This window comes from Aspergillus fijiensis (assembly GCF_003184825.1).
Source record: "Aspergillus fijiensis CBS 313.89 unplaced genomic scaffold BO72scaffold_104, whole genome shotgun sequence".
NCBI classification, from domain to species: domain Eukaryota; kingdom Fungi; phylum Ascomycota; class Eurotiomycetes; order Eurotiales; family Aspergillaceae; genus Aspergillus; species Aspergillus fijiensis.
In genome coordinates, this window is record NW_024469080.1 from 58,939 (window position 1) to 86,024 (window position 27,086).

Consider the following 27,086-nt stretch of genomic DNA (forward strand, 5'->3'; position numbering starts at 1 on the left):
AGCACACAAATCCGGCATCCGAGACGGATGAGTCACTGCTTGCATGCAACATACGGTAAGTTACAGTACATCTTGGCTGCAGCAAGAAAACAAAAGTTGGAATGCCCCCAACCTGGAGCGGGCTTCTTCCGCTTTCCCCCCGGTGTAGACAGCATGAAGAAGGGTCGCACAACAGATTTCTCTCTATTTGTCCCTCTTCTCATTCTCCTTTGTCCACTCCTCTGCTTTGTGGCCTTTTTCGGCGAGTTTGTCTTTTTTTTTTGTGGTTCTTGGTTGCGAGAAGTCGGGATGAACCGAAGAATACCAAACATAAGACATAGGAAGGTATTGTTGCGATGATCGCAGAAAAGGAAGATGCGAAAAACAAAGTAATCGAGATCCTCTTCGCATCTGCAGGCGTATGCAGTGCACTGCAAGAACGCGCAAGTGCAGCAGTAGCTGAGCGATTTCTCCATTGCCAAATCCAATGCGATCGGGCAGATATGGGAACTTGCTGGGGGCCGCGGCGGGTCTGATGAAAACCTTTTGCCGGTGGACAAAATTCGATTTGGGGGACAGCGTGGTAACAGCATCTTGGCTGCATCAAGGCTAGCAGACAGGTATCCAGTGTCGTGCACGAGGTAAGACCGTAATGACTAGTTCCAAACCAGTGCGTTGTGCTCATTCAACGGTGGTAGTCGGTCGGCCGGTAGATGCGGGACGATTCCTTGACGCGCTCATACCGCTCGGCCGCATCAGCCTCGTACAGTGACCCTCGGCTGGGCGAGCTGCGAGGGGATGTGTAGATGATGGTCCGGTGACGCTTCAGGGTCCGTGGCTCACGCTCGATGATGGCCTGCGAAGGATGAAGGTAGTCCTGAGTGGTGGTGCGTCGAGGGGGCACGGGATAGGTGGCATCGTAGCTGATGACCGGGGGCGCAGAGGCACGAACGCCGGCGGTCGACTTCTTCTCCACGCGCAGGCCGTCCTCAATTGCCAGCAGCAGCTGACGGGCGGCGGCATACTTGAGAGGCACCTTGACCAGTGTGGATCGGTTGCGTTCTAGGTCGACCACCGAGTAGATCTTGCCGTTCTTGCTGCGCAGGTATTCAGCCACGTCGCGGGCATACTGGTGGCCGCGCTTGCATAGAGACCGGTCTTCCTCGCGAGTCTGAAGGGGGTTGGCACAACGGGAGCAGTGACCGGCGTGGCTCTCAAAGCTGTTGAGGACATATGTCTCGTCGTCCTCCAGCTCCCGCACGAGCACGACGGGCTCGGCGGCTTGCTCGACCTGGTGAGGCATGCTTGCGGTGCGACGGAGACGGGGCTTGGATCGCAGGGGAACAGACTCCCTTATGGAGGTGTAGATAGGGGGCCAGAGGAATCGAGTAGACTTGAAAGGCGACAGTGTGACGGATGGGTCAGGTCGAGCTCTGGGTGAGCACGTGTTGCGTGAATAGGTGGGTAGCAGTAATGGGATTGAATGAATAGATCGCAAACAAAGTGGTCTTGCGAGTGGCTAGATGGTTGGTAATAGGTCTGAGTTGAAGAGCTGGATGCAGATGTATGAAGTTGAAATTGAGAAGTAGAGGGGGAAGCAGAGGAGGTTATATAGTTGGACATGACGAGTGGAAGGCATCCATGGAAGGTAAAATGAGCTGCAGGAGGGATTCATGACGGATCTGGTCACAAGTGGAGACGCTAAGGAGGAATCAGTCATAATCTAAAATTAAAAATAATAAAAAAAATAACGATGGGAAAGGAGGGTGTGGCAGCTGATGGGAGAAGTTTCCTAGAGAAAGTGCTGCCTGGTGACTGTAAGGCTGTCTCTTCTGTGTGTCCACTCAGTACTGTGGCTGGTGCAGTGGAGTGGAGTGGATGGTGGTGGTGAAGGCAGTGCATTTTCCAGGTTCAAATCTCCACTTCCCGGTTGGAAACGCAGTGTTCACAACAAGATCGCCTTTTGGATGGAATTACTGGAAGCTGATTGGTGAGAGTGACAGTAACAGTCGGTCAAGTTGGGGTCATTCCCCTTCCCTGGTTGTTCTCATCTGACTGCCTGACTGCACCGGGTGGACACACTAGGAGAAGAATAGGGTTAGTTCCGCCCTAATGCCACGGACTACGCGTCTCCACCGTCCACTTTGCTTATCGACAGGGTCTTATCATTCCCCTCTAGTCAACAGTCTATACCCCTTCTAGGTGTCGGGGAAGGACTGAGTTCAGTGAAGAGAGTCATCATCATCTATTGTCGGAGTCACTGAAGGATGGCTGGTGCTGTGGCTTGTACCCTCGTGTTTCCTGCGCCGCAATCCTCTAACTGCCACCTCGTCATCTTTCTTCTTCCCTCAATAACCTTCCCAACACGAAGCCTTTTGTTGCTCAGAATCTCTCTTGTTTTCTGATGACGCCATAATTCCACCAGAAAGAACTACAACGGACTGTGGCTTGACCCTCCATGGTTTGCGAGGTCCCCTGTCTGTCTATGCCCGGCGAGCAGCTCTCCCCGCTTCATGGCTCAACCACACCCGTCCCCGCGCTCATTTGCTACGCAGCCGCTGTCAACATCGCGGAGCGGTATTCAAAACAATAGAATCCATCCGTTCCAAACTGTCGGGTCTGTCTACCATCATCGCATACCCTATCGATCTCTCGTGCTGAATTCTAGCATTCTAAGAATATCTACCATAAACGTTCGCAAGTACAGCACTGGGTGGGTGAAGATTGAAGATGGGGGATCCGGACTGCCAACCCTCCGCTATACGAGCGACCTGTCGATCGTCCGCACTTCCATGTGCTAAGGGGGGTCAACCGTCTCAGCCCCATCATCCTCCCCCCTCCCCCCCCCTCCAACCTTTCTGTTCCCCTTACACTAGTCCCGATCATGTCTTTCTTCTTCGCACAGGGTCCAGAAACTCCTTCCTGAACTCAGCCTCCGTCAAAGCGACAACGACGACTGGTCATGGTTTCTCTTCTCCCCCTTTTTTTCTTACCCATCCAATCCCATCCATATGGCTCTACATGCCATTGAGCTTGGGTGTAATCCCTGCTACCACGAGTTTTGGATCGCGAGATTTATGCAACCTGCACGTTTTACCTATCTGTGAGATGCTTCCTGCCTTCGATGTGGATAGTGGACTACGAGGAGTAGTGGCAGGGAACCTGGTTTCAAGTACCGCGCGGCATGACCCTTGGGTGTGTCTCGTATCCTATCGCGGTGGCCTTGGGTGTTATTTGGAAATGGCTCGCCACCTGGACTGCTTTTCTTGTCTGAGACTCAAAGTCGTCATCAACTTGCGCAGCCCTCACTCGCACCCTCGCACATCCGCGATAATACAGGAGTGACCCGTCTACAAGCATTACTAATCCTGTTCACAGGTAACCTGTCGACCCAGGTTGCTTTGTCGGATGCTGCCTTGGGGTTTCCTTTGCAAGAAGCCGCCGCATGCGAACGATCCGATGATCGCATGGGCGCGTGCCCATGCTGAACTGACTGCCCCGAGGCAGACTGGTAGATGGCAGGTCGGGCTGTGCGGTGACTCCTGTAGTCGCCACGGGGAGATGGCGATCTCGTCTTTTCTTTTCCCACTTTGCGACCCCGGGTGATCCCTGAACCAGAAGCGCACACCCGATCATCGGTTCACCTACCAATCCCCGTCGTGGGAATATATATCAGCAGTTGGAAACACCAGCACAAACAACACTCATACTGCTCACTCAGCTGCCTGGTCGCGACTTGCAACAGAGTCTGCCTTATGCCAGGGATCCAGGCTCCAGGATTTCTCTCACCTCACAACTGGAACGTCATTACCAATCGTGTTCCCTGCGAGCTGAAGAGTTGACACAGGAGGCGGCAGGTCAAGCTTGTTGCACACATGGTTTGTACGCAAACGCAGCCTTCAACAACAACAGCCCGGCTAGCTCAATCGGCAGAGCGTGAGACTCTTAATCTCAAGGTTGCGGGTTCAACCCCCGCGTTGGGCTTTCTCTTTTGCTTTTTGCCTGTCGCACATTGCCATTGTACTGCGCAATTTGCGCGTAGATTTTTTTCTATCTTGTGTGGTTCGCGGACGGCGCGGAAGCTCCACCCGGGATCCACTTCTTGCAATCAAGCGAATGGCCGCTCCCAAGTGTAGTCAGAGTAGTAGACGAAAAGGCCAATCACTAAATACAGCCTGTGGTATGCCCACCTCATATGTTGAGTACCATTTGGTGTAATGAAGCAATTCATACTACTTTACTCCTGTACATGGCGGCCCAAGATTGCGCCTTTTCTCCCCCGCCACTGTACCTGCTTTAGCTCCGCTGCACGCCCGCCGGCCAGCGACAGGTCCTAGCCCCCTGATCCCAAGCCTTAGTGGTGACGGATATCGTGTCCGACTGCACGTAACCTGTCGGCCCGGTCTTACGGGCTTTTTTATAATCGGCTGGACATGCCGCCTACTCTCATCCAGCGAATTGGAAATGTCATTTGTGGACAAATAGACGGATAGATTATCTTGTGTCCGATCCAGAAATCAAGATCCAGCGGCCCAGGCCGTCGGAACCCTGTAACATGCATCCAGTAACCACGAAGGACCAGCATACAATGCCGGAAGTCGACACCCGCCCCAGCAAGATCAGAATATCCCGGTTCAGTACAAAACAACCCATCTCGAATTCCATATCCCCGAAAACAAAGGAAACAACCCATCGTATAAGTTATCCCCGGTGTGAAAAGCGAGTTGTAACACATCCCCTCTCATTCCCAAGGCTCAACGCCAGAACACCATGCACCTGGTCATCTCGATAATCCCTTTGATCATGCCTCCCTCTGGGGCAGAGGCTTCGATACCCAGCAAAGACACGGGGTGAAAACCATGGAGGATAATTTAACTGCGGTTCTGCACATGAACGGTCGATTGTCAGTACATATAGCATCGTGAGCTCTAATCTGCACAACGACGAATGACGTACTACTCCTTGGCCTTGCATTTGTGGTTCACACACACGCCGCATCTGCCGCGGCAGCGGTCGTTGTTGACGCAGTTCCGGTTACAGTAGTTGATTCCGGGATCCAGGGCCTGGTCAGCGAGGTCGTCGACGGGGTTCATGACGGCTGCGTGGACGAGGGCAGCGAGGAGGGGGAAGAGGGCGAGGCTGCGGAGGTTCATTTCTGCTGTGGGCTGTGGATTGAGGTTTATTTCGTCGGTGGTGGAGGGGTTTGTGTGGTAGAAGAGCTTGTTTAGAGGCGGAGATTTGTGAGTTGGCAGAAGGATGAACCGGTCAGTTTGTGGATGAGGTGAGGGTGAGGTCTAGAGGGTGGGGATCCTAACCATAAAAACATGGTATCTCAAATCACTTTCTGCGCCTTGAGGAGGTATATTCACTTATTGGCGAGTTACTTGAGCAGCATCATTCACTGTGTGGGCATTTACTATTGGTACTAGTTGCGCTAGCTTCGACTCTGAAGGAGATATCACTATAGAGACTATCTACTCACTCTGGTGTGTCATGCTGTGAATGGTTTCGGGGTCTTGTCTGAAGCGGTGAATTGATGTACTGTACTTCCGGCCGGACAAGGGGTATTGTAGACCGTGGGTCGCACGACAGACATTATTTCTAGATTTTAGACTTATGACAACTCCCTCTGAATCTCCGATGCTATGTTACCAGCATGTTGCAAGAATATCAACATGCAAATGTTCAACTTGGACGGTCAGCAATCTAGAACAGACAAATACGGGGAGCACAATGTTTATGGATATCCGAAGAGGACAACAGTTAGCGTTTCATTGCCCCCAAAGGCCCGCCCCTTGTTGCATCCTCAAGGCTCGGAATGATTGTAATGAATGGTTCCATTCTCTGTCCACCTAGAACATTTCAGCATATTCCCTTTCAGGCCGGGGACAGATGCTTGACTGCAACACAACCATAAACTTGATGCGGCTGAGAATCAACTCCAGTCTTGTTGCAACACTTGTGCGGGGTAGACGGACGACAGCAGCTGCGGTGCAACCCGGTTATGTGTTAAAAGGTTCATGTATGCAATTGACACTCTTCTTGACCAATCAGCTCGCATGGCTTAGATGGTAAAGCGCAGCACTAGTAATGCTGAGATCCTCGGTTCGAGTCCGAGTGTGAGCAGTTGCATTTCCTTTTTTTTCCCACCCAGCCTCCTGTCTCGGTATAGGATCTAGCTTGCCATACTCGTTTCCCTCCACCCCAACAATCTTATTTTTGTGATAAAAATTAAACAGAGCGAGCACTTCTCCTCCCCTGTTCTTATTTGCCTGTACTTTGTTCCCCCTCAGCCAAGAAGCAGATAGCCGAGCACTGAAGTCAATCGACCCCAAACTGCCGAGTTGCTGGAAATGGCAGGGTTTCGCGGCCAGCTCCGCCGTCCGCCGAACCACTGGAGCTTATCGGCCATGACGACGAGTTGGGAGTAAGCAGCCTGGCTTATCGAACATTTCTCCGCTTGCTTCTACTCGGCAATCGTCCTGAACGCTGGTTCGCATGCACTGCCGATCCTCGACAATCCGAATCTCACCTGGAATGTTCATGTTGTCATGTTCAACTCGCTGTCTCAGCTGCACCCTAGCCAATCCCTCCTTATAAGTAGCATTGATTACCTCCCACCCCCCCCGGCAACAGCCAACAATGCAGATTCTAGGTGAGCCCCCACCACATACTACCATACCCACTGCACCGTTTCCCCGCCTTTCATCCGTTGCACTCCACCATTGTCATCACCTCTAACACCCCTCCTCGCAACAGCATCAGCACCATCCACCATGAAGGACATCATCGCGAAATACCGCCCGGACCTCAAGCCCTTCGAGGAGATCTACCGCCACCTCCACCAGAACCCCGAACTCTCGGGCCAGGAGCAGGAAACCGCCGCGACGGCCGCGGAGCACCTCCGGAGCCTGGGGTTTGAGGTGCACACGAACCTCGGCGGGCACGGGGTGGCGGGGGTGCTGCGCAACGGGGCGGGCCCCACGGTGCTGGTGCGGGCCGACATGGACGCGCTCCCCGTGGAGGAGAAGACGGGGCTGGCGTACGCCAGCACGAAGAAGACGACGGACGCGGAGGGGGTGACGCGGCCCGTGATGCACGCGTGCGGGCACGACACGCACGTAGCCAGCCTGATGGCCAGCGCGGCGCTCCTGCACGCCGCCCGCGCCCACTGGGCGGGCACGCTGGTGTGCATCTTCCAGCCGGCCGAGGAGCAGCTGGACGGGGCGCGCGCCATGCTCGACGACGGGCTGTACGACCGGATCCCCGCCCCGGAGGTCGTGCTGGCCCAGCACGTCATGCGCATGCGCACCGGCACCGTCAGCGTCCGCGCCGGCCGCTTCCTCACCGCCGCCGACGCCTTCGACGTCCGCATCCACGGCCGCGGCGGCCACGGCTCCGCGCCCCATACCTGCATCGACCCCATCGTCGCCGGCGCCGCCGTCGTCACCAAGCTGCAGAGCATCGTCAGCCGCGAGGTCACCCCCGGCGAGATGGCCGTCGTCACCTGCGGCAGTATCCAGGCCGGCCACGCCCACAACATCATCCCGGATTACTGTGACCTCAAACTGAATGTCCGCACGTATGATGCGGGCATCCGGAAGCGCGTGGTCGAGTCGATCCGGCGGATCGTCGAGGCCGAGTGCGAGGCCGCCGGCTGCGTGGAGAAACCCCTGGTGAAGCTCACGTATTCCACCCCGGCGACGATCAATGATGGGCAGCTGGTCGAGACGCTCAAGGGTGCCTTTGGGGATTATTTCCAGGACGGGCTCGTCGAGTCGGAGCCCGCGGCCGCGAGTGAGGATTTCTCGCTGCTGGCCACGGCTGTGGGCGCGCCGTATGTGATGTGGACGTTTGGCGGCGTGGATGCCGACACCTGGGACGATGCCGTCAAGAGGGATGTCGTGCGCGAGCTGCCGAGTAACCACTCGCCGTTTTTCGCTCCGGTTATTGAACCTACGCTGCAGACGGCAGTGGATGCCATGGCCGTGGCGGCGATGACCTTCTTGCAACCGAAAAAATGATCGGGTTTTTTGGGGTTGTTTATTTGTGAGGGGCGTGACTGCTCGAGTCGAACCCCTCGTGGTATCATAATCAACGTAACTGTACATAGAGAACACGAAAGCGTTGCATGGCGAATCTGTACCTCTCAAGCATTCATCCATCCCATCTCATTTCCTAGTCTCGACTCGATACATGCACCACCACCTTCCCGCGCGCCCGCTCCGAGCGCAACTTCTCGAAAGCCTTGGGCGCCTCCTCAAACTCGTAGACACTATCCAGCACAACCTTCACCTTCCCATCCCGGATCAGCTCCCCCACCGTGACCAGATCCGCCTTCCTGGGCTTCCAGAAGATCGGCAGGTACCTCCGCTTCCCGCCGCCCAAGAAGCCGGGGCGCAGCAGCCGCGTCGCGAAGGTCGGGAACCGGGTCGCGCCGACCTGGGCGAACACCTTGCCCGGCTTGAGGAAGGCATGGCACTCGTTGTACATCTCGGCGGGGAGGCCGATGTGATCGACGATGTGGTCGAACACGGGGCCCTTGGCTTTGAGCACGGCCACCACATCCTCCGCGGTGTAGTCCAGCACCTCGTCCGCGCCCAGCTCCCGGCAGAACGGCACGTTCTTGGTCGAACACGTCGTCGTCACGGTGCACCCCAGCGCCTTGGCGATCTGGATGGCGTAGATCCCGCACCCGCCGGACCCGGCGTTGATGAAGACGTTGGCCCCGGTGTCCGGGGCGATGAACGGCGCGATCGACTGCCACGCCGTCATGCCCGCCACGCCGACGGTCGCGGCGTGGTCGACCTCGACCCCCGCGGGGATCGGGTGGAGGTTCTCTTCTCGGGCGATGAGGTATTCGGCCAGCGAGCCGAATTGGGTGGGCAGGTCGAGGGTGCCGTAGACGATTTGGCCGGGTCTGAACGACGATGTGCTATTGTTGTGGTTGTCAGCGGTGGCGACGACTTCCCCGGCGAAGTCGAGGCCCGGGCTGGCGGGTTTGCGGATCAGGGCCGTCGTGATGATCGGCATCGCGGGGACTTTGTAGTCGGCGGGATTCAGGGCGGCGGTCAGCACGCGGATGAGGACTTGCGACGGCTTGAGAGGCCCGGGAGGCGCGCGGGCGCAGGGCTCCAGGGTGAGGTTGGCTTCGAGGGTCGGGTTGGTGTGGCTGTAGAGCCAGGCTCTCATTGTGGTTGGGTAGGGGCTCGTTGCTGTTGTTGTCGTCGTCATCTTGGGTGGGTGGTTCGTGTACAGGCTTGTAGAACGGGTGTCTGCTGATGGTGTGGATTAAAGTGGAGGTTGACGTGAAAGTGGCAGAGAGAGTGGTTGGAAGAGGAATGTTTTTGGTGGTGGTGGATTTTCTGGTCGGAGTCGCGATAAGATAGCATGCTAAGAGGAGATTCCGCTAATGGAGACGTCATGGCGGCTGTTCTAGACTGGGATGTTTGTACTGGCATGGATCTCTCTGTAAATACATTTTCCCGCACAATTGAAGCTGTTTCATGCTTGTAATATGAAGCTGACATCTGGTCACAGACACTGGCACTGCTCAAAAAAAAAGGTCAGGTGATTCTAGCGATTGAGCGAAATCGGCTGGCGGTGAGGGTGATTTGAGTCCAGCTGTTTGCTAATACTTGTCTGTCCAACAACCTCCTGCTGTCAGACCCTCGAAGTATGACAACACAGAACCCAGCCTCAAGCCACCCAGCAGTCCCAGCAGTCGAGACCCAGCTGGAGCCCAGCTGAAGCTATAGCGGTCACCGGCTAAGCCTCAAGCTATTCGTCCGACGCAGCAATGGGGTCCTTATCAGAAGCTTGGCTGCAAAAGTGGGCCAATGGAGAAGCTACTGGAGCGCACCACTCGTGTCGGCGTCATACAGATCATCTTTCCTCTTTCCCTCTGCACCTCTGCACCTCTCCAACGAACAGACCACCCTCGGTCGCAAATTGCCTCCAGCAACTTTGGATACTACACATCCATGATGCCGGACTGTTTCCATGCGACCGACTCTTGCCTGAACGAGCGTTTCAATGACTGCCATCGAGCGCCCGAGCCAACGCAGCTTCCGCAAAGGGACTAGTGGGACGTTGGTCGGTGATGACATCATTGAGTCCGACCTCGGCTGGGCCTGAGGAATCCATCAATCAAAGGGGATGCACCACCAGACTATCAATGGATCAGTGATGATTATGATGATGATGATGCACTGCGTTGTTGTTCCTCGCAGCACAGCCATTCATTTACTCCCAAAAGGGTCCAGCCCTTGTCTCTCCTCCCAGACATTGGTCGACTGATCCATTAAGATTATATCGATCGGTTCCTGGCCCACTCCGTGTTCGTCTCTCTGTGTTTCCGCTGCTTCCTATCCCTCCCTCCCTTTGGTTTATTTGCGCTGCCACCCCCTCTCCTCCTGAGGTCTTCCTCCATCCGACCCTGCCCTTTTATACCTCGCCCACTTCCTCTCAGTTCTTCAAGGCTTCATGACCTTCTGTGAGGCTTGTTCCTCCCTCATCTAGCGCATCAGAACCATGCCCCTGAATACCTTCGCATTGAGTCTGGCCCTCACTCCGACCGTCCTCCAGACCCTGATCTCTCATGTGGGTCATTCATCCTTCCCATCCGCTGCCAACAATGGCTCCATCGCGTTTCACCTTTCGTCGATTCCTTCCCTCCCCAAACTGACCAACTGACACCCGTTTCTCCTGCCATCAGTACCTCCACCGCAAATCTCTCCACCACAAACCAAACGTCCACATCTCCTACGATGAAAGCATCCGCATTTTACGCGAGTTCCTCATCTACGCCTCCAAGCATAGTCTAGAAGACCTCCAAACCTTCACCTGCCAGCGGGTGCCCGCGCCGCATTGGGTGAAGCTCGAAACCGTGACCGTGCCGGAGGACTGTCTACTCGGCGCAGCTGATGCGATCAACAAGCAGCTCGGCCCGAAGGGCGTCGCCCGCGTCGGCGGCAAAGAGTGGTGGCAGTGGCGCGGCCCCGCGGAGGACTTGAAGGCGGAATGGATCGAGATGAAGGAGGACTACAACGAGCGGAAGCGCACAGATCGCGACCACCCCAGCCAGAAGCGCATCATGCTGTACATCCATGGCGGGGCGTACTTTTTTGGCAGCTTGGATACACATCGGTATCAGATGCAGCGCCATGCGCGGAAGTTGAAGGGGAGGGTCTTTGCACGGTAAGCCTTTTATGTCATCCTTGAATCGAAGCATCTCTTACTGACCGTGTTCAAGTGAGTCTTCGACCTAATGATAGGTCCCAGTGTCCACCCCCGAATCAAGCTGATTCCCTGTCTAGCTAAATATCGCCTGGCGCCGCAATTCCCCTTTCCTTGTGGAATGCAGGATTCACTGGCAGCCTACCTGTTCTTGTTAAAAGAGCATAAGCCCGAGGAAATCCTCTTCGCCGGTGACTCTGCCGGAGGAGGTCTGGTTCTCTCGTAAGTCTGAGGTCCGGTCAATCCTGCAAGCTGCAGCTAACGGCCGAAGTATGCTGGTTCTCCTACGCGACCAAGGGCTTCCTCTGCCGGCGGGGGCTATCTTGATTTCACCCTGGGTGGACTTGACCCATTCATTCCCTAGCATCGTCAAAGACAACCCCGGAGACTATATTCCTCCGTACGGCTTCATGCACAAGCCGTCTCCGGCGTGGCCGCCCCCTAACGCAGATGAGCTTGCTTCTCTAAAGAAAGCACTCAAGGTGAACCCGGCTAAGCCCAGCCATGCTGTCCCCGAGCAAAGTAGTCGGGACGAAGAGACGGCGGAAAGGGGCTACTCGATGCACAAGAGCAGCTCTTCCGAAGCCGAGCGCACGAACTCGGATCGCCAGTCCACCGAGATTCATAATGAGAAGATCAGTATCCCGATTGACGGAGAAACGGTCGAGATCAAGGACCAGATTCACATGTATGCGACCAACGACTTTCTGACCCACCCACTCGTGTCCCCTATCTTCCAGCCTTCTCTCGGAGGACTGCCTCCACTGCTGATTCAGAGTGGAGGCGGCGAGATGCTGAGGGATGAGCAATTCTACGTGGCCCACAAGGCGGCCAACCCGGCCGCGTACCCGCCTGGCGATGCTTTTCTCGACGAGCATGACCCCAACAGGGAAACCCTTCACAAGTATCAGGGAACCTACGTTCAACTCCAGGTCTGGGACGACCTATGTCATGTGGCGCCGACTCTCAGCTTCACCCATCCGGCAAAATACATGTATCGGGCGATTGCGCAATTTGGCGCCTGGGCTCTTGCATGCGCGCAAGACACCGAGGTCGAGATTGTTGACGACCACGGTGTATCCAGCGACACTGATAGCAGCGAGGACCCATCCAAGAGAGAATCGGAAAATTCTCACACCCCTGTCGACTGCATTGGCAAGGCCGGGGACCCCTTACCCGCGTTCAAGGACCGCATGATCCGGCAGCGAGTGGATAAGAAGGGCAACGTATACCCTTTGGATCCCCCATCGGCGTGCTCCGTGCTCCAAATCCCCCCGTCCAAAGTGGGAGTATTCAACCCTGTGCTCGTGCGCAAGTGGCTGTCTGCGAAGAAGGAATGGGATACCAGATTCGCCAAGGAGAAGCTCCGTGTTCAACGACAGCGCATGAAGGAGCTGGCGTATGGACTCCAGAATTTCCAAGGCGAGCTGCCACCGCCGAGCTCCCTTGCTGCCCGGCGCACCGTCCCGCGCGTGTTGCCATCCAGGACTGGCGGCAAGAGCTACCCAATGACTATGTGGAGTAAGATGGCCAGCAAGCATGACGAGCGCACCGTCGTCAAAGAACAGTTGAAGGGCGACCGGTCCACACGGACGAGCGTCGATGCCGGCCAAGCGGGAGCGTCGATGAAGGCAGAGGCTGCGCAACAGACGGACGAGAACGCGTTCGCCACCCAGCGCGCCGTCGCCGTGACTGGCGCCTCCGTGCAGGACTTCTCCAACAAACCCCAGTCGAATGGCTTGAGCAATGGGGGTGGCTCGTCGGGAACAAAGGTCCCATCCGAGGTAGATGATGATACGCGCGATCAATCAGCGAACTCACACACCAAAGCCCCGTCGCTTGAGAGCTTCACTCCCATGCTCGTCCTGCCGGGGTATGAGGGAAAGAACTTCGAAGAAGAGAACGCCAGCACCCGCGCGCTCTTCCATGAAGCGGGCGCTATTCCGAACACAGGCGACTCTCACTGGGCTTCACGACTGCGACACCGGGCCTCGTCCAATGCCGGGTCGGGCACCATCCGCAGTGGGCTCACGACCGAGCCGCCGGAGGATACGAGCACAATCGGCGACGAGAAGTCTCTGGCCGTGACCACGACGAACGGACTCGATGCAGCGAGTACCCGTGCTGTGCTCAATGCCAAGGGAGTGCTGGGCATGGCTAGCGATAACGAATCTGCGTATCGCTCGTTCGAGGCTCTGCCAAGTGAGCTTGGGGATGGTGAGGTCGGTACCCCGGGCCTGGGTCCTGATGGTCACGAGGCAGAGTCGACGCCGCGGCCTGGCTTGCCTGACCGAGAGTATTTCAAGACGGCGGAGGAGTACGTTGCGCACTGAGGGTTGATGTCATTGTATTGTACAGGTGATGTCTCCCCTTCACAAGATGTATATAGGCATGACCAGTGTTCATTTTCTTTGGTTCCTTGGGAGGTCTGTTGGTTGTTATACCCAGCTTTACATAGTTGCACTTTAGTTTTGGTTTTTTGTTCAAGACGCAGCAAAGTCCATCTATATCCAGCATTAATACCAATCAACTCAAACGATTCGAAGAATCATACTCAATTGCCAGGGTATATGTACACACTTGAACCAAAAGGAGACCATATAATACACAACCCCCCTTTTCCCTCCTTTCCCCTTACCTTTCCCCAAAAAACAGTAAAATCCTCACCACTGCACTCCCACCTTCCGCGCCACCTCCTCCGCGATCCCCAAGAACGCCGCCCGCCGCCCACTGTCGGGGTTCCCCTCCTCCGCGACGACGGTCGGCACCCCGCGATCGGCATCCTTGCACACGGTCCCGTCGAGGGGCACGTCGCCGAGGAACTCGACGCCGAGCCGGCGGCACTCGGCCCGCACCCCCCAGTCGTCCTCGCGGCCGCGCAGGTGGTCGTGGCCGTGGCCGAAGATCTCGGTGCTGGTGCCGCAGCTCGGGCAGCGGAAGAAGGCCATGTTGCGCACCATGCCCAGCACGGGCACGTCCATGCGCTGGAACATGCCGATGCCGCGGACGGCGTCGCGCAGCGCGATGTCCTGCGGCGTCGTCACGACCACCGCCCCGTCCAGCACAACCTCCTGGTTGATGGTCAGCTGCACGTCGCCCGTGCCCGGCGGCAGGTCCAGGAAGAGCACGTCCAGCGGGCCCCACGCGACGCTGTGCAGCAGCTGGTGCATCGCCTTCGTAACCATCAGGCCCCGCCAGGAGATCGGGGTGCTGTCCATGGGGACGGGGTCTGCTGTCGACGAAGGGGTCTGTTGCTGTTGCGTTTGCGGGAGGAGGTAGCCCATCGACATGGATTTGAGGCCGTAGTTTGTCAGCGGGAGGAGGCAGTTGTCTATTTTTGTATAGCGGTTGCGGTTAGTGGGGTTGGATTTAGGGATCTTGGCCGTTTTTATTGAAAGGAGGAGAAGGGAGACACACTCTCATCCAGCCTGGGCTCCCCGCTCAGATTCAACAGCGTCGGGATCGAAGGCCCGAAGATATCGGTATCCAGGATTCCCGTGCGGATGCCGCGCCGCGCGAACGCCAGCGCGAGGTTCACTTGTTGTTCCATCTCACATCAGTTTCTTGTGTCTCGTCATCTGTGTTGTTGTATCGTATGGAGGAAGAGGTACCGGCGATCGTAGACTTCCCTACACCCCCCTTCGCGGACGAAATGGCAATCACCTTCTTCACGTCCCGGATCTTGCGCTTCTCGGGCAGCCCGCGGCGGCTGCGGAGGGAGGGCGGAGTGCCCGAGCGTGGGAGGCCCTACCATTTTCCACCACTACGTTAGACAAGAACCGAACCCTATCCCGAGAGATAATGGAAAGAAAAACTATACCAAAGGGTTATCATGCTGCAGCACCCGAACGGTCGAGAAGAACCTCTTCCCCAACATGATGCCTGTGGAAGTCTAGCGATGCGAAATGGGGTGGGTGGTCGGCGGTGAGAATCCAACATTCTTGACGCAAGACGGAAGATCAAGGATACTGCCCGATTTTCGGTCCTTCACCGCCGGTCAAACCTGCCTTCCATAGCTGCTTTCCGGCTTGAAGGAGTTAGTTCTCCCGTGACCGCATCCCGAAATTTTGCGGGCAGAACTTCCTCCCAGAAAAAAAAAAAAAAGTTGGCGCGGAAACAGCAAGCCACTACGAACCTTTTTGGCCGTTGTTTTGCTGTACCCTGTCCCTGTACGTTATGGCTCCCAAGTCGCTGGCGCAACAGCTCGCTGAGCTGGAGGATCCTACTCCTAGAGGTTTGTTTTTATTTCCCTTGCTTTTTCTGGGGTTGAGTTTTCTGTCCCTGGGTCTGACTGACTTGTCTTTGCGCCCAATTGCAGATTTCGACCCCGAGGATCTCGATCGCGGTGTTCAATCGAGTGATGAGGAGGGAGGAAAGGCCGTGGATGCTGATGCGGGACGAGAGCATTATCAGGCTGTTGGGTAGGTTCTTTTCTCCCCGGAGTGTTGACCCTGGATTATCTTGGATAGTCGTCTGTTGTGATGGCTGGATTGTACGAGGGTGACGCTGACTTATCTCAGCAAGGGAAAGCTTCGCAAACAGGATCCGGTCGCCTTAGGGAAGCAGTACGCCGGCTCGAAAGTTAGCAGACAGGCGCTCGAAGCCGAGAGCGAGGACGACCCGTTCGCGGCCCGGTCCAGCGATGAGGAAGACGAGGAGGATGACGATGAGGAGCTAGGCAGCGACGAGGACGAGGACGATGAGGATATCTCCGACGACGAAGAAAGCGAGGAGGAGACTGCCCGACCGGCCAAGGGTGCCGGGAAGAAGGCCAAGAAGGAGGCCAGCTTCGACGACATGGATACCGATGGGTCGGATGAGATGGACGGTTTTGAGGACGAGGATGACGATGACGAAGGGGAGGATGATTTCCCATCCGATGAGGACGACGAGGACGAGGATGAGGATGACGATTCCGACGCCTCTAACGACGAACCCCGCCGCACCGGCAAAACCGACGACCGCGAGGAACTGCGCAAACTAATGGCCTCGGACCAAAAGACCATCGCCGCGACCATCTCGCAGGCCGCCAAAGCCGACGCCGCCAAGGGCAAAGCCGTGAAGCAGCAGCGCGCCACCTTCGACGCCCTCCTCAACACCCGCATCAAGCTCCAGAAGGGCCTCACCGCCATCAACCAGCTCTCCCTCGCGGCCGCCCAGCAACACTCATCCACCACCGACGAGAAGAGTACTCCCGACGCCGACGCAGTCCCCGAACCTCTGGACGGCGAAGCCATCAAATCCGCCGAATCCGCTGCCCTGGCGCTGTGGTCCACCCTCGAGGATCTCCGCCTCGCGCTGGCGGACGCGCACCACAAGCAGCAGCAGGAGGGTGATGACAGCAAGAAGCGCAAGCGCCCGGCGCCCGTCACGCCGGCCACCTCGTCCGCTTCGCTGTGGAAGCGCATGACGGCCCTCGAGGCCGAGTCGCTGGCGCACCGGCGCGCGGTGCTCGACAAGTGGTCCCAGAAGGTCCGCGGGGCGACCGCCGCGACCACCGCCAACGCGCGCGGCAAGCTGCTGTCTGCCTCGACCGCCTCGCAGACGATCTCCACCGTGCTGGACGCGCAGGTCGCCACCGAGACGGCCGCCGGGCTCCGTGCCGTGAAGCGCGCCCGCACTGCTACTACTACGACGACCAAAGACGCCAAGTCGACGACCACGACCAAAGAGGCGGCGGAGCAGCCCGACGAGCCCGTGGAGCCCCTCTACGACGACACCGTCTTCTACCAGACCCTGCTGCGCGAGCTGGTCGAGCAGCGCATGTCCTCCTCGGACGCCATCACCAACGGCCTCGATACCCTGCACCTCCAGCTGCCCTCGCGGCTGTCGGCCGTGCACCCGGTCACCGGGATGCGCAAGGACAAGGTCAAACGCGACGTGGACACCCGCGCCTCCAAGGGCCGCAAGATGAAGTTTGAGATCCACGAGAAGCTGCAGAACTTCATGGCGCCGGAGGACCGCGGCGCGTGGACCCGCCACGCCCGGGAGGAGTTCTTCGCTTCGTTGCTGGGCAACACGGCCAGCGGTATGCTACGGGAGGAGGATGAAGATGAAGATGTGGATGCAGCTGCTGGTGAGGATAGTGATGTCGATCGTGAGGAGGGTGGGTTGAGACTCTTCCGGAACTAGGCTTTCGTCGCTGGTGGCATAGCATAGATACTCGATTTTTTTTTTACATTCAGAGGTTGCATTAAAAAAAGGATGTACTGTATATATCATATCGCATTGGATTGGAAATCAACAAAAGCCTCCCGTTTCGCCATCAATCCGGCCTAACATTATCATTATCATTGTCATCATCATCACCGTCTTCATCATCATCATAATCCATACTCAGTATCAGCATCACTTATTCGTTATCATCCATCCATCGTGCATATCCCGTCCCACGCAGTCGTAAGTTCATCAATCATAAATCTGCGTTCGAGGCTCAGCTCCCAGGGCACGGCAAACCGAGTCGAGAAGTGCCTTCCATCCCCGCTCGCTCATCATCAACGGATCCACGCTCACGAATCCGTGGAAATGCACGTCGAAGTCGTCCTGGAGTCGCTGTCCTGCTTATCCCGAGCCCCCCGAGAAACCAGCCCCATCATCTCCGACCGGATGACCCGCCACTACTCGTACTCGAATGCGAGGACCGCGATCCGGACTTCGAGCTCGCCGGCGTATACCTCGGCGGAGCATAATGACCCTCCTGCTGGTGGGCACCGGGCAACCCCAACATCCGCTCCTGCACCGCTGCCTCCAGCTGCAGTTTGCGATCGACTTCCTCCTGCGGGGAAAGGAAATGCGGATACCCGTCCCAGTCGACGATGACGGAGCCGCTGACGTCGTTGTAGCCCGGGAGGAGGGAGGCGGCCACTCCCTTCGGGGACGTGTACTTTGGGGACGTGGTTCTGCTGGTGTCGATCATCTCGGTGGCTCGGGGTCGGTTTAACAGGAATTGCTGTTCCAGGGCTTTCTCGTCGAGAGAAACCAGTAGATCATGCGGGGGATCGATGTTCTGCCAGCAGAGTGTGGTTTGGGTCTTGGGGTGGAATGAGATTGAGAATGTTCCCTGAGTGTTCTGAGGGGCGGTGGTGTTCGGTCCTATACCGGTTTCGCTGCCGTTGGGTAGCGGTGGAGTGGTGGGACTAGAATGGGCTGCAGGCCTGGTCTTCTTGCCGGTGAAAAGTGCACGGATCGAGTGGCTGCCTGTCCGTGAAGGCTTGCTGTCCTGGTGATCAGGCAGCGATGGGGTTATGAAGGGTCGTCGTTGTCGTCGTTTTTGTGTGCTGAAGAACGGCATCGGGCCGTCAAAAGAATCAAGGAAGTCCGGCTTGGTCTCACGAGCAAGACGAAGAAAGTAAGTTTACCTCGGTTGCTGAATCAAGGAAACACGGTGAGCAGCTGTTATGCTGAGCAAGTGAGATGTCTTATCTTGAACAAGACTTTGCTTTGTTTCCACTGCGGGCTGCTGCTTGACAATGTCAATGCAGATAAATGTTGTCAAGACGGACGCGATCCGAAATGCTGTGGAAGGTGTGAGAGACCTGGCAGGGTAATGTTTCAGGTATAAAGGTGCACTCATTTATGGTACCACGTGGATGAGACGTCATTGCTCTGGCCAGCCGGTTTGTGAGCCTGAGATGGATGATGGAAAGCAGGGTCCAATTCTCTGCTTGCTCCAACCCTATCAGAGTCGATCAACGCCGTCGATCGATCCTTTGCGTCTTGCAGATCATTACAACTCATTACAGGCTTCAAAAGCCTGCAAGGATGTTAACGCATTCTGTTCTATTATTATAAGGTGATTTCATCGGGGGTTGCTGTCAAGGGACCGTTCACCGCTAGAACAGGACCCTGAAATCAAAACGGAATGCCATCTTGCATAAGAGCCAATTCTCTTGTCTTGATCAACACACAGGAGATCAAAACCAAGGATTCGCAAGATGGACCCGAATTCTCCTCACGGGGGCGATGATATGAGCTATCGGCAGGAGAATTTCGGCCAATGTCGCGGATACTGGTCCTGACGGAGCATTTGCTCCCCCAGTCAGCGAGATGTCATGGCAAAACCTCCTGTAGGCACCGCGGCTCAATAAGCTTTCGGGCTGGCTCTCGTAATCAGCAGCTAACCTGACTTTGCATAAGCTCGGAGCGAATGGGAGTAGGAAGAACCCTCTGATCGGGTTGAAACGATCCCGAATCTGCCATGTTGATCTCCATATATTGAGATTCCCCATCCCCGTGACGTGACCGCCTTTTTCCCGAGCAGGGGAAGCACGCTCTGACCTCAGACTTCCTTCGGTGAAACAAATGGTGTATCATGCCCGCAAATCTAAGTCTGGTGTCAGCAGTCAGAATCATCGTCGGCCCATTGCTCCCGTAAAGCCTGAATCGTCCGTGTGACATCCCAGCCAGTCCTGGTCTCCATTTCACGTAAAAGAGCCTCGGAAGCTTCTTGATCCTCTCTACGCCGAATGACCCAGCCCCCTGTAAAGGTAAGTCATTGGTCCCATTAACGGTCTCCTAAACAGTTTGCTGGAGTACTCACATGCTACAAGACTATGACGCGCGGTGAAAAGCGTATTTTCAGCTTTGGGGTTAGACTTGGCCAAACCCAGGACCATGAAGAGGTGGTGTCTGACTACTTTCTGCTCTTGCCTCGTGAGCACGGAACCATGAAGGCGGATCTTAGGTCTTGTCGAGAATCAACCCACCTCGATATGTCTGGATACTTGGAAATTTTGGGAAACGAGCGTGGGACTAGGGCAAGTGGTGACTGCCAGAACGATCTTTGCGATATGGTAGTACTGTGCCCCAACAACTATAAAGTGTCGACTGCGTTAGCTGATATCGCAGGCATACGGTCCTTTGACCCTCACCGTGGACTGGCAGCAACATCCATATCTCAGGAAATCGCTGCTCTAAATCTGCCCCCCGTGGTACAGAGCGTATCGCGTCGAAAGAAGTAGGCTTCGAATCGTTCCAGGCTTCCACTTCTTGTGCCAGTCTCTGCAGCCCGCTTAGATCCAGAGAGGACTCATGACCACAGGGACTGAACGCGCAACTTAGGACTTTAGCCAGCAGAAAGACCATCCGACTTGCCCATGCAAAGTCGTCATCCCTCACCCAGACATTGGACCTGTGGAAGCTCTGGAGATTCGTCCGCAGCGGCTTCTGCGAAATTAGCGCGATGTATATATCTTCACGTAGACAAAGCCAGGCCGCCGCCTCACCCAACCCTCCCGACGAGCCGAATGAGGATATTGTGTTCAGTATGCGCGCTGTACCGGTCAGATGGAATTGATTGTCGTCAGCTGGAAACTGTCAGCACCACCCGAGAGCAAGACGTCACTGGTCTGTTTAGCATACGCTCCATTTCTTCATGCTGTCGCAGAACCGCAACTGTGGCAAGAACGACATCTGTTATGTCTGCTCTCGAGCCAGACAGGGCCGGAATCAGAAGTTGTAGGCAGTGGTTATGGTACTGCAGAGCCTCGGACGCATCCACTTTGCGCTGTCTGTCAATGTGCCGCGAGGAGAAGGCGAAGATTGCAGAGCGCAAAGCCGGCTCCTGGACAGCCTTTACCGGCACATTGGTCTCAAACTGCCGGTCGGGATCGGTGATATCAGCCTGTGCATGAGCCGCGGAGCATCAGCAATCTGCTAGACAAAGCCTGCATAGTTCGTAGCACTCACCCATAACGCCATGTTCTCGATAAAGTTACGCATCAAGGTCGCTTCCCTGGCGCTGAAGCACGGATGATGCGTCTTTGACTGCTGGCTGCTTGGCGGACTGTCGGTGCTCAGGTCTCCTGGGTGACCGATAATGGTGCGAACTGGACCCCGCGCTCTCGCGACCACCGGACCACTATCGTGACTGCTCCGTCCGGCGCTCACACCGACTGATCGGTGGCCACTGTGCGTCGGCCAAGCGGGATGGCTTGAGCTCGGATCGTCTATGAACGGACTAGATGATGGATGACCCCGCGACCCCCCGAACCGACAATCCTCGTCCAAGAGCTGTGGTGATGGAACCACCTCGTAGAGTTGCTGGATGGCCTCAGTCTCATCCCGGAACTCGACTATCAATGATCGTGAGAACAAGATCTTCTGTGCCCAGGAGGAGAAACTTTTACCAGGACCCACCACGCACGGCCACAGATCCTGCCCGGGAAAAGCAGTTGCCGTGTCCGTGGGAAGAAGTAGACCTCTTCGAAAGCGGACGTTGCAGCCTCGGTTGCAGCCGATGCCGGCGCGTTGACAGTGTGCACAGGAGGGTAGATTGGTGTCGCCTGGGGGATTGTTAAGCATCAGAGCTGCGATTCCCTGGGCGTGTATGGACTCACACTTCAGGTGCCGGGCTGCAATGGGAATGTCGCAGCGCTCAGTATAGTCAACAACCTTCGAAGGGGAAACCAGTAGCCTAGGAGATGAACATACCCCTGCATCGTTGGCTGTTTGGCCGATGCGAATGGTTAGCTGATCGACTGACTAAATGAAGTTTGCGCCTTGGGTTAGGAGTTAGGGGTTAGGAAATCGAGGATGAGGAATTACCAGCCGGTGATTAGACGAGTTCTACGTCTGGTGGTGGGGGACATTGGGGTCCTGTGAATGGGTTGGAGGACAGTGCACTGAACTGGATTGGACTGGAAGACGGAAAGAGTTGCCTTGTGAGGAGGAGCTGGAGGAGTAATATTAGTCAAGAGTCAAGAGTCAAGAGTCAATCGTCAATCGTCAATAGTCAATAGTCGATAGTCAATACAGCCAGTCAATACAACTAGTCAATACAACTAGTCCCATTTAGGAGTAGTGCCTTTCCCGGTATATCTAATCTTTTATAATTTATAATTTATATTTTATATTCCATACTTTATATTTTCATCTTCCCAAGTGAGGGGGTTGAAAGATGTGAGTAACGCAACTGGAATGAAGTTTATCACATATTGCCAAGCAAAGAAGGGCCTACTCCCAATGGGTCTATCCAGTATGTATATCGGATCCGGGGGGGAAGACGAGAGGATTTGCCATCGTGAATGCAACAAAAGCTGTTGGCCTCAACTAAACAAACAATGGCCCAAGGGGCCATACACCAATCCGAACACCTAACCCCGAACCTCACAAGGCCGAGAGCAGCGCCCCCGGCCGATGCACCAGCAACCCTACGACCTCGGCGAAGCGTTGCACGAGGCGCTGCGCCTCGGCCTGACTGCCCACCGCACTGGACAGCACCAGCACCGCGTACAGCGAATCCGGCTGCGGATACGTGTAGAGGTAGATCGTGCGCTCGGGCGGATTGTCCACGCTGTGGGCCTTCAGCCGCCAGACGGCGTCGTTGCTGACCGTGGTGACGGGGCTGGCGTTGATATTCTCGTGCAGCACGATCGAGTCGATCGCGGTGTCGCGCGGCCACGCCGTGCAGTGGGCCACGAGGTCGCCCCACTCGAGCGTCTGGTGCTCCAGCGAGGCGACGTGCTGGTCCTGGACGGCGCGCAGGAGCTCGCGCACCGTCCAGGCCGGCTGGGCGCGCACGCGCACGGGCACCGGGTTCAGGCACGGGCCCACGATGCGCTCGGGGGCCGCCACGTCCACGAACCGGCAGTTGACCATCTGGCAGAAGGTGACGTCCGGCTGGCGCGTGCGCTCGCGGAGGACCTGCGACCACGCCGCTTTCACGACCGTGGCCCACGTGGTCCCGGCGGGCGGCGGCAGCGCCGTGGGGATGTCCTGCGTGGCCACGATGCACGTTTCTCCCGGCGGGTGCGGGGCCGCGGTGGACGGGGTGAGCGGGAGTTCGGTCGGGGTCGAGTCGGCGAGGAGGGTTCGCCAGAATTGCAGGGCGCGCGGCGTGCGCAGCGTGGCGCATTTGCGCACAAAGTCGGCGTAGCTGGTCGGGATGGTCAGCGGGCTGCGGGTTTGCCCGCCGTAGAGCTCGGCGAGGTCGCCCAGGAGCGTGTCCAGGCACAGCCCGTCGAACTGCGCGTGGCTGATGCGGATGATCAGGGTGTGTTGCTGCAGGCAGGCATCGGGCAGAAGAATGAACTTGAGGAAGGGCCCGCTGAGAGGCGTCGGGGTGCTGCGGTCCTCGGCGCACACGGCGTGCGCCCAGAGGTCGGCATCTTGGCCGGCGCTGGCCGGGCTCACGGCACGCCAGGGGGCCTCGACCGTTCGCAGGACGACCTGAACGTGCTCGGTGTGGAAGGGGAGGAAGATCGTGCGCAGGATGGAGTGGCTCTGCACCAGCCCTTCGCACGCCCGGCGCAGTCGGACGGGGTCCAGCGGGCCGGTCATCCGGATCTGGAGGTAGTCGAGGATCTGATACTGCACGAGAAAGAGCTGCGTCTCGCGGACCGGAGCAATGTCTTCGATCATGTCGGCGGTGAGGTGGGTGGGCAGATTGTTGAGAAAGTCGTAGCGCAGTGAGCTGAAGGGGTCGTCCTCCGCGGTTGCTGGGGTCTGGTCGACAGGCTCTGGGTGGCTGGGCTTCGCGCATTCGACGAGGGAGCTTAGACTGGGCTGCTGGAGACAGTCGATCACCGTGAGGCCGAGTCCCTCGCCACGCGCCAGGGTGACGAGCTGCCGCGCGGATAGCGAGTCACCACCCAAGCTGAGGAATGACTCGTCCATCCCAACTTCCTCCGGGGCGAGGGACAGGGTCTTGACCACAACCGACTGTAAGAGTGCTTCCCGCTCGGTACTCGGAGGGCGATACGGTTTGGAGACTGTCATGTACGCCAGGATCTCCTTTCGAGAGAGCTGGGAGAGGACCTCGACCAAGAGTCGGCGGTGCATCTTCCCGGACGCAGTGCGCGGCAGACGGGCCACCGGGATGAAGGAGTTTGGGATCATGTAAGACGGCAGCCGCTCGCTCATCTGGTCCAAAGCCCGTCGTGCGTGAGCCAGGAACGCTGCATCGGGGGGCAGGAGCCGGCACTGGCCAGCAGCATCTCCGCCATCAGACCGCGCAGACGCAACGGGGATGACGGCCACAAGCATGCCATACTGCGAAACCGCATCGCGGGGGCGCACGAGCTCTGCCACGACATGGACGGCCTCCGGGAATTGGGCGCGCAGGTGGTACTCGATCTCGGCCAGTTCGATCCTCTGGCCCCGAACCTTGACCTTGCCGCCCTTGCGGCCGCGGAACTGGTAAGACCCGTCCACCGGGCTGCGCGAGAAGAGATCCCCCGTCTTCAGGAACCGCGTGGTCGAGGCCCATCCGACTTGTTCTGTCCAGGCCGGGGACGTGATGAAGGTAGCGTGCATCTGCTCGGGGTTGTGGAGATAGCCCCGGGCCAGACACGGCCCATGAAGCACCAGCTCCCCCTCGGCGCCCAGCGGCATCAACCGATTGTGGTCCTGGGGGTCGACAATCCACCCGATCGCCGCGCCAGGGGATCCCACTGTGGACAGGTCCCGGGGCTCGAAGATCCGCTTCGTCATGATCGGGCTCCCGCACTCGGACTGCGCATACATGGAGTGAAGGGCGACCTGATGCGCCCACTTCCCAACCTCTAGCCGGCCGATCGCTTCACCCACCAGGAACATGGTCTGAATGCTGGGCACCTTAGTGGGCTCGACTACCCGCGCCACGGACGGAGTGATCATCGCCCAGGTGACGCCGAGACGGTGAATGGCCCCTTCGATGTCATTCTGTAGCTCGTCCTCGGACGGAATGCACAGACAGGCGCCGTAGGTCAAGGCCACCAGGTGTTCCCACATGCAAGCACTGAAGGTGTACGATGTCGACTGCAGTACGCGGGACGAGCTGTCAAGCCCTGAGACGGACTCCCCGCTGGTAAAGCCGGCATGGTCGGTGACGACGCCCTTGGGGGTGCCTGTCGACCCGGAGGTGAAGCCCACATGGAGCATGTGATGGCTCTCAACCCTAATCCGTTCCCACAACCGCGGCACCACTTGGTCCTTGACGGGGGGTTCGGCGCTCATCTCCTGGATAATCATCACTTTGGGTCCGAGAAGACGGGCCTTGGCGTACTGCTGCTGGGAGGTCAGGATGAGATGCGGACATGCGAGGTCGCAGAGCGTGACGAGCCGGTGAGTCGGTTGCGAGGGATCCATCAACGAGAAAGCCCCTCCTGCCTTGAGGACGGCATGGATTGCGACGGGGGTCCACTTGGACTTTTCCGACAGAATAAAGACGAGGCCTTCTGACGTGAGCCCGGCATGGGAGAGTTGATGGGCAAGGTAAGACGCGCTCTGGTCAAGCTCGCCGTATGAGAAGTCTCCGTCCCACGCGCAGATCGCGGGAGCCAGTGGCCGTTCGGTAGCATGACGTTCGATCCGATGATGAACGCAGTCGCGGCTGGTTTCAGTGCCGCTCTGCTTGTTCCAATGGAGACTTTTCTGGAGATCTTCAGGGTTGCTGGTTTGAATGTCCGCCCAAGGTATGTCGAGGCTGGACGTGACTTGTGCCAGAGTGTGCGAGAGTGCGTGCAGGACTGACTCAAACATCTCGGGAGAGAGGACCGTCGAGTCAAAATGCACCTGGGCCGTCACACCTGCGCAATCCAGGCCGCATATCAGGACCAGTGGATACCGGGAACTCAATGACTCGAAGACTCTGGCACTGCCCGGCTCGTCGAGGCCAGCCGTCGGTCGCATCACCAAGACGTTGCGGAAGTCACAGAGACGGGTGGCCTCGGCGCTGCTGGTGCGCAGATTGTCCAGCCCCATCTGCTCAAAATGACGACTGATCTGCCAGTACTGGTTGACCATCGCACAGCCAGCACGTACGGTGTCGACCGAGTCCAGATCCAGGTGGCAGGGAACAATGGCATTCGCCCCCTTGCCCTGACCCTGTGTGTCATCGAGCACCCCAAACAGGACATCCGGCGATGTTGTATACAGAGACAGCACAAAAGCCCAACTCAGACATAGACGGGTGGGTAGCTCATCCTGAGGGATATCATGGGGGATCCTCTTCGTGACTTGACCATCGAGCGAAGGGCTGTAGGAGTCCGACGGCAACGGCGGAAACCTCACGCCTTCGAACTCCATGAACTTGCCTCCTAAACTTGGATTGGCCATTCTGCTGGGGTGGTCCAGACTGCGGGAGAATCACTTGGGGATGTATAGCAGGCCTGCAGCAATACGATATTGATCCAATGGCGAGTACTTATATATGCGTGAGAGTATCCCGTGCTGGGTCGACGTCCCGGATCAAATCCTCCCAAGCCGACTGTCACATGGCGCCCTCCAGCCCTGAGAGACCGCCTCGCATTCTTTTCGAGATCAAAGAAAGTATCCTGCAGTGACCCCGCTTTACCAAAACGGCAAAGGTTCGGCTGAGCCGATCTCCAAGTCCGTGCAGATTGGTTCGAGTGGCAGTTGCCTCTTGGCAGAGGAGTCCAACCAGGTCGATGCTAGGATCGAAAGGGGACCTCAGATTTCCGAAAGGGCACGCCTCCGAAATAGGCCAGTGCATGAGAGAAAGAGTACGGGTGGTAGACCGTAATCGCTTTGAGGCAATGGTCCAAGCAAAGTTGACTGCCGAACTAACTGATTCGTGCATGCACAGACTGATGTGTCTCAGAGATCCTGCTGATCGACAAGAAATGCAGGAAATATAGCTCAGCCTGCAACGCCATCTCCCCCGATTGAATAGCGGTGTAGTGCGTGCCCTGCATGTAAGTAATCCGCATTATGCGGCAGCATTGCCCTAGAGAGACAAATTCGTCCGATTATGCCCTAGTCGTGAAAGCTGTCGTGGTCTCTCCACGGAAATACTATCCTTGTCCGCTCGTTGCCTGTGGTATAGGTATAATCATATATAAAGCTCCAACACACACCGGATACAAACCTCCACAAGTCTTACGCACGACAAGCGAGAACTTGGAAACCGATCTCTGGTTCTTCACCCC

General features: G+C 57.0%; 11 protein-coding genes and 2 non-coding genes across 13 annotated transcripts; 7 read left to right on the forward strand and 6 right to left on the reverse strand.

Annotated features, from left to right (window-relative positions):
- Positions 1-501: 501 nt before the first annotated feature.
- On the reverse strand, positions 502-1,390 carry BO72DRAFT_17131 (uncharacterized protein). Its single transcript, XM_040939371.1, has one exon. The coding sequence runs from the start codon at positions 1,280-1,282 to the stop codon at positions 665-667; it is 618 nt and encodes a 205-aa protein (XP_040795372.1). The 5' UTR covers positions 1,283-1,390; the 3' UTR covers positions 502-664.
- A 2,271-nt stretch (positions 1,391-3,661) lies between these two features.
- On the forward strand, positions 3,662-4,180 carry BO72DRAFT_17138 (uncharacterized protein). The gene has a single exon (XM_040939373.1). It carries the CDS (start codon positions 3,855-3,857, stop codon positions 4,113-4,115), a length of 261 nt encoding a protein of 86 aa, XP_040795373.1. The 5' UTR covers positions 3,662-3,854; the 3' UTR covers positions 4,116-4,180.
- Positions 3,891-3,963, forward strand: BO72DRAFT_t303. The gene has a single exon. It is a non-coding gene; the product is annotated as a tRNA-Lys (tRNA).
- Positions 4,181-6,032: 1,852 nt separating the features above from the next.
- Positions 6,033-6,105, forward strand: BO72DRAFT_t304. The gene has a single exon. It is a non-coding gene; the product is annotated as a tRNA-Thr (tRNA).
- A 261-nt stretch (positions 6,106-6,366) lies between these two features.
- BO72DRAFT_453754 (putative zinc metallopeptidase) lies at positions 6,367-8,090 on the forward strand. The gene is made up of 2 exons (XM_040946057.1): positions 6,367-6,634; positions 6,739-8,090. The coding sequence occupies exons 1-2, from the start codon at positions 6,622-6,624 to the stop codon at positions 8,001-8,003; spliced, it is 1,278 nt and encodes a 425-aa protein (XP_040795374.1). The 5' UTR covers positions 6,367-6,621; the 3' UTR covers positions 8,004-8,090.
- BO72DRAFT_453757 (NAD(P)-dependent alcohol dehydrogenase) lies at positions 8,021-9,640 on the reverse strand. The gene has a single exon (XM_040946058.1). It carries the CDS (start codon positions 9,211-9,213, stop codon positions 8,158-8,160), a length of 1,056 nt encoding a protein of 351 aa, XP_040795375.1. The 5' UTR covers positions 9,214-9,640; the 3' UTR covers positions 8,021-8,157.
- On the forward strand, positions 9,561-10,318 carry BO72DRAFT_453758 (uncharacterized protein). The gene has a single exon (XM_040946059.1). It carries the CDS (start codon positions 9,819-9,821, stop codon positions 10,062-10,064), a length of 246 nt encoding a protein of 81 aa, XP_040795376.1. The 5' UTR covers positions 9,561-9,818; the 3' UTR covers positions 10,065-10,318.
- Positions 10,319-10,512: 194 nt separating this feature from the next.
- Positions 10,513-13,550, forward strand: BO72DRAFT_502011 (lipase/esterase family protein; the record flags this gene model as incomplete). Its single annotated transcript, XM_040949025.1, has 4 exons — positions 10,513-10,581; positions 10,697-11,178; positions 11,263-11,439; positions 11,489-13,550. The coding sequence occupies 4 exons, from the start codon at positions 10,513-10,515 to the stop codon at positions 13,548-13,550; spliced, it is 2,790 nt and encodes a 929-aa protein (XP_040795377.1).
- A 230-nt stretch (positions 13,551-13,780) lies between these two features.
- On the reverse strand, positions 13,781-15,133 carry BO72DRAFT_453762 (Mrp/NBP35 family ATP-binding protein). The gene is made up of 4 exons (XM_040946060.1): positions 15,038-15,133; positions 14,829-14,964; positions 14,635-14,754; positions 13,781-14,548 (listed from the first exon to the last, which is right to left on the reverse strand). Exons 1-4 carry the CDS (start codon positions 15,092-15,094, stop codon positions 13,881-13,883), a joined length of 981 nt encoding a protein of 326 aa, XP_040795378.1. The 5' UTR covers positions 15,095-15,133; the 3' UTR covers positions 13,781-13,880.
- Positions 15,134-15,366: 233 nt separating this feature from the next.
- BO72DRAFT_490602 (AATF family protein) lies at positions 15,367-17,484 on the forward strand. Its single transcript, XM_040948142.1, has 3 exons — positions 15,367-15,451; positions 15,536-15,638; positions 15,738-17,484. Exons 1-3 carry the CDS (start codon positions 15,394-15,396, stop codon positions 17,347-17,349), a joined length of 1,773 nt encoding a protein of 590 aa, XP_040795379.1. The 5' UTR covers positions 15,367-15,393; the 3' UTR covers positions 17,350-17,484.
- Positions 17,485-17,579: 95 nt separating this feature from the next.
- On the reverse strand, positions 17,580-18,657 carry BO72DRAFT_17212 (uncharacterized protein). Its single transcript, XM_040939386.1, has one exon. It carries the CDS (start codon positions 18,506-18,508, stop codon positions 17,810-17,812), a length of 699 nt encoding a protein of 232 aa, XP_040795380.1. The 5' UTR covers positions 18,509-18,657; the 3' UTR covers positions 17,580-17,809.
- Positions 18,658-19,282: 625 nt separating this feature from the next.
- Positions 19,283-21,058, reverse strand: BO72DRAFT_17244 (uncharacterized protein). The gene is made up of 6 exons (XM_040939391.1): positions 20,905-21,058; positions 20,578-20,839; positions 20,088-20,522; positions 19,923-20,029; positions 19,757-19,856; positions 19,283-19,695 (listed from the first exon to the last, which is right to left on the reverse strand). Exons 1-6 carry the CDS (start codon positions 20,935-20,937, stop codon positions 19,553-19,555), a joined length of 1,080 nt encoding a protein of 359 aa, XP_040795381.1. The 5' UTR covers positions 20,938-21,058; the 3' UTR covers positions 19,283-19,552.
- A 1,265-nt stretch (positions 21,059-22,323) lies between these two features.
- On the reverse strand, positions 22,324-26,223 carry nrps9 (putative nonribosomal peptide synthase; the record flags this gene model as incomplete). The annotated part of the gene is made up of 1 exon (XM_040941893.1): positions 22,324-26,223. The coding sequence occupies one exon, from the start codon at positions 26,221-26,223 to the stop codon at positions 22,324-22,326; it is 3,900 nt and encodes a 1,299-aa protein (XP_040795382.1).
- Between the last annotated feature and the right edge of the window lie 863 nt (positions 26,224-27,086).